Raw genomic sequence first — 5,096 nt, 5'->3', positions numbered from 1 at the left:
TAATAGATGATATAAAAGGTGCTAATTTTTTCATATTTACAAGCGCTGATAAGGTTATAAAACCAAACTTAACCAAAAAAAAAATTCTATTATCATTTTTGATGATGTGATAGGGTTGCGGTGTTTGCTACGAACAATAACAAATACGACATTAAATTACTCCGAAATTGTATTATCAGGCAGTTACCACGAAAATCAGATGCTACGAACAGTACTATTGTACGAACGTACATTTACCGCTATATTACAATTACCACGATAATATTTTAGTACGAAACAACAAACGTCAAAAAGTACCACGATTATAAAGAATAATCGTGAACAGTTCAAAATAGAACAATTGTCAATTAGGTAATAGGTATGTCCTACCAAATACAATATCCCTTTTTTTAAATAGAGTTAATATAAATACATGTAAATTTAATAACAATATTAACAGTAAATAGTCATTATCATGGCTAAATAACTTATTTAAAGTTATTTAGCCATGGTCATTATGAAATGTACCTATATTATGGCTCACTTATTTTATGGTTAAATTCATTCAATTCACACTTGAAACATTTTCTTAAATAGCTACTATACACCATCAATTTAATTTTATAAATAAATTAAGTTGGTAAAGTTAACTTGGTCTCGTTTCACTAATTTTACTGTATAGGTAGGTAGTAGGTATGTACAACTAAAAAATACAAATATACAATACTGTTAGACTAGTCTTTTACTCTACTCGGTTTATTCCATAATTTCCAATAATAAGACAATAACACATGAGTAATAAGTAATTACTAATAGGCGCGCCTTATATAATTCTACCTATTTTTTTTTTATAGTCTAGTGTTGCAGTATTGCACAGATATCAGACTTGTTAATTTAATTGTTGGTTAATTGTAACTTGTAAGTACCTACTGAATACTAATACTAATACTCTATTGACTATTTTATTATAGTCTATTAAATATCTATATGATTATATTGAAATGTATTTTTTTTAAGTTGCCTACTTAGTAGGCTTAGACCAGGAGCTTCATAAATCCTAACGTATTTCATTAATCAATATGTAGACTTGCCAGATTATTAATATTCCAAATTTGTACATCAAGCAATATGACTTATGAATAGGCAGGTATGTATGTTATATTTTTTTTATATTAGTATGCAACTCCAAATTAGTAACAAGAATATTTGTATAATTTATAATTTTAACAAATAAATATTTGGATGTCATCATCAACGGTGTCATCACAAACTTCACAGTTGTTTGGACGAGGGATAGCACAATCTTCACATCTCCAACCATGGCCACAACTTTGGTACACATACCGTTTGCCATTGGGTACATCTTCTCTAAAGGCCCTCAAACAACAAAGGCAGTTGCTGCCTGTTGGGTCCAATAAACTGTTCAAATTATTCATCCATTGGCCTATAATCAAAGAGTGTTGGTTAGTAAGTAATTGAATATTTAAAACCTCCAATCTAAATTATCATTAAATGTTTATTATATACCTATACCTAATTATTTGCTTATTAGTTATTAAATCAAAAAAATAGAGAAAACAAGCTTTATCACTGGGTGGGCCTCTGCAATAAAATGGTCCTCATGGCTAGTCATACCATATTATACTATATAAGAGGTTGGCAATAGGCAGTGGTTTGAATTTGGCATGTGGAGGAGGCGGTTAATGAACCACCAAAATATTTTTCTTAAACTAATTTCTGTCCCATGTCTATACTCCTTTTCAAAAGAGAATATACCGGTCAGCAACCAATTTATGTCAGGCAGAGCGCATTCCCCAATAATTTTCCATTGATAGCGTGATCATGTGGTTCGCGACGCACCAATCGAATCATTCAACATGCGCGAAAGCGGTATATTCTCTTTTGAAAAGGAGTATATATATTACAGTAAAACTTCCGTTAACGGTCACCTCTATGTAACGGTTAATTTTTTTGGTCCCGTCGAGTGTTTTCCTACCTCTGTAGAACGGGCACCTCTCAATAGCGGGCATTATTTACAGTCCCTTCGGTGACCGTTATATGAAAGTTCTACTGTATATAGTTATTTTATGTGGGTGTACCTGTGTACTGGTTGATCATAATTTTATGTTAAATCTATTTCCTCATATAAATGTGCAAAATAGAGTAACACATACCTAATATAGTTAACATAATACTTAAAGTCATTGAAAAAAATGTAGGTATAGCCTATTGACTATTGTATTATCAACTTTTATGTTTCTCTATTATGCATATTTACCTATATTATGCGAACATTGTTAAAAATAGTAAATTCTGACTATCATGTCAATAAAATAATTATCTTATTTGCTTATTGTGTCTCAAAAAGCATTGATTGTAAATACTATTTTAATATTTAATATTAAATTTAAAAATGTAGTTGGCATTACCATTTCCTATCATTATGTGTATACTGAAGGTGTCGTCTATTGGTGTCTTGCAAATTCTACAGTTGGTTTGTTGTTGACCACAATTATCACAACACCATCCATGGCCGCATGGCAAAAGAATGTTGACCGATCCAATGTCTTCATTCCTACCACTAAGACACACAAAGCAACGATCGTATTCTTCACCTGATAAAAATAAACAGAATACAATTATGTTTGATTCTGATTTATGTAAAAAAATGGTGATTTCTTTAAATTTGTAAATTATAAATATTGGTACCTGGCATTTGTGGTATTGCCACCACCAAAATTTCAGCATTTTCACTCTCTATAAAATTATGTTAATAGAAAATTATAAATTAAGTATTACAAAATTAAAAAAAAAAAATAATTTATTAAAACCAACTGTTTTTAAATGTTTAAATTTATAAATTGAAAATATAATAAACCAATTTAAGCAGTACATTTTGTAATTATTATTGGCTATTTACCTTGTTGAAGCTGTACATTCGTTAACAAAAAAAATTAATTATGGGTAGGTAATAAATAATAATAATTATTTTATGTAAACATACCTTCTCTGACTATATTTTCACTTATCTTCACAAATTCAATATTTTCTTCTATACCTATAAAGTGATAGGCGTACATAAAATATGTTTATATATTTGTATACTATTTTTTTCATTTTTTAGACATTAATGTACTACCTTCAATTTCCTCCGCTGGTTGAAATCTTACTAAATTATGATGCATACAAATTAAAAATAATATTTTTTTAAAAACTATTCTTGTTATTCTTACTTACAATTTATTTGTTAATAGCTATACCTCTGGGTTGTAATCCCATATCCCTTACTACACCTCTTGGCCTTCTGACTTGATTACCTATGCGTCCCGGTAAAGGTGGTGGTGGTTGAAGAGGCATCATTACCAATTGTCCCATGTTTTGGTCTAATTGGTTGTCTAATTTTAAATATTTTGATTATTATAATTGTAAAGAATGAAAAACAATAAATTTACCCATTGGTATGGGGCCTATTTGCTCATCGCAGTATCCTCTTGAGCTGAGTAAGCTACCCGTCTGAGAAATGCTGAGACGTCAAATCGTCATTATATATATTAAATATAATACAAAACTAATAATAGTCAAATATTTACGACATTTCACACATCGACTAAATTGGCTATATGTTTGGAGACCTATAATAGTCTGAAATTGACGGTGAAATCCCATCAAATTGATTTGATAATTGTTGTTCTCATTATCAATGCGTAGACAAAACAATGAACAATAGTGTTTTGCTATTGATCCCAGGCTTATACTTAGATAAATTTCTTTAAGTATAAAATTAGAATTATTTAACTTGAATAAATCTAATATTTCCTGTTCATCGTACGCGAATGAAAATGCCATACGTCGAAAGGTTTCATATGGAATAATTGGATTCCGAACATTTGGTTCTACATTATTTGGAATAGTCATCCTTCTAATTTAAAAAAAAAAATATATAAAGATGTTTTATAGAATAATACAAATTTGTTTATCTTTTGACAACTATTTAAGAGGGCGCAACAGTAACAATATTCAAGCGCTTAAACATGTTCTGGCATTTCCAATGGTACTTCGCTTCTAATAGACTTAGGCTGAACATTTTGGTACAAAATTAAAGATGACAACATTCTCTATGTTTTCTCAGAGCCGTTTTTAAATATTTTCATTCTACAAGTGTATATATAGTTCTAAAAATCCATTAACTTGAAATTTTTAATAGCAAATATATCTCTTAGAAATTGTGCTATTAAAATATGCTTCTGTGAAAACACAGATAAACTTACCAATTTTATTGTTGTGAAAAAAAAATGTTTCTACGATCAATGAGGACTGAGTACTATTGGAACTACGCAAGCATGTTTTTGCCGTTTTTAGTAAAAGAACGATGAAATTACAGCCGTCCGGTGCTGCTGTCGCGACTATAGCGGCAGTGTTTTAAACCGTCCTCGTTCCCCACACCGCGCGCATGAGCAGCGGTACCTCACCATAGATTGAAACCTGTTATCTTTCGCAGCCGCCGTGACCCGCGCACAGTTTATAAATACCCATAATATCGTCGATCCGAAATAATAATAATATTATTTTGATTTATACTTTTATAGTTCGAATCTCTAGATCTTCTATTACCATATTTTACACAAATTGAAACCATATATCGCAAAGTTGCCAAAACTGCTAGAAAACGTACGATACAAACAATTTTTTTTCAAACTGTAGCAAATTTTTTAGTTGGATTAGTGGTTTAATTTTTAAGATGATATTTTTTAAATTTAAATCAGCACATATACAATTATTTATATAAGTAACTGTTTGTTTAAAATTACTATACAAACTACTATATAAGTATTACACAATTAAATTAATTACAGTTTATCAAATGTATAAAATCAATCAATAGATTTAGTTATTTAGTATGTGACCTATTATTTATCAGTTTATCACCATATTTTTATTTAAAAAATAAATTATAATTATATTATATTAATATAATAAAATGGTAACGAGTAATAATTTCCTGTTATTTAAACATGAAAAAAATTAATATAAGTTCAACAAATATAATATAATTTATAATTTTCTTTTTTCTTTTTTCTTTATATTTTATAATATTTTCTTTGATGTGTGGGAGGTCA

At 29.2% G+C, this 5,096-nt stretch overlaps 1 protein-coding gene and 1 long non-coding RNA gene across 3 annotated transcripts; one reads left to right on the top strand and one right to left on the bottom strand.

Moving 5' to 3' along the window:
* The first annotated feature begins 497 nt into the window (after positions 1-497).
* On the top strand, positions 498-1,444 carry LOC115033574. Its single transcript, XR_003838879.1, has 3 exons — positions 498-897; positions 997-1,126; positions 1,258-1,444. It is a non-coding gene; the product is annotated as an uncharacterized LOC115033574 (long non-coding RNA).
* Positions 1,146-4,667, bottom strand: LOC107882600 (E3 ubiquitin-protein ligase mind-bomb-like). 2 transcript variants are annotated; one of them, XM_029486379.1, is made up of 4 exons: positions 2,984-4,667; positions 2,689-2,736; positions 2,409-2,594; positions 1,146-1,423 (listed from the first exon to the last, which is right to left on the bottom strand). In XM_029486379.1, exons 1-4 carry the CDS (start codon positions 3,057-3,059, stop codon positions 1,203-1,205), a joined length of 531 nt encoding a protein of 176 aa, XP_029342239.1. In that variant the 5' UTR covers positions 3,060-4,667; the 3' UTR covers positions 1,146-1,202. The 2 variants fall into 2 exon arrangements, with proteins under 2 accessions (XP_029342239.1, XP_029342236.1); XM_029486376.1 differs by lacking the exon at positions 2,984-4,667 and having other exon boundaries at positions 2,409-2,798.
* Between the last annotated feature and the right edge of the window lie 429 nt (positions 4,668-5,096).

Source organism: Acyrthosiphon pisum, chromosome X (assembly GCF_005508785.2).
Source record: "Acyrthosiphon pisum isolate AL4f chromosome X, pea_aphid_22Mar2018_4r6ur, whole genome shotgun sequence".
Classification (NCBI taxonomy): Eukaryota; Metazoa; Arthropoda; class Insecta; order Hemiptera; family Aphididae; genus Acyrthosiphon; species Acyrthosiphon pisum.
The sequence above is the reverse complement of the archived record's forward strand: the minus strand, read 5'-3'. Positions and strand labels throughout refer to the sequence as shown.

Coding starts and splice junctions, on each gene's coding strand:
- LOC107882600 (XM_029486376.1), bottom strand. CDS start 2,727: ATGCTGAAATTTTGGTGGTGGCAATACCACAAATGCCAGGTACCAATA. Junction 1,424..2,408: donor ACACATAATGATAGGAAATG/GTAATGCCAACT, acceptor CTTTGATTATAG/GCCAATGGATGAATAATTTG.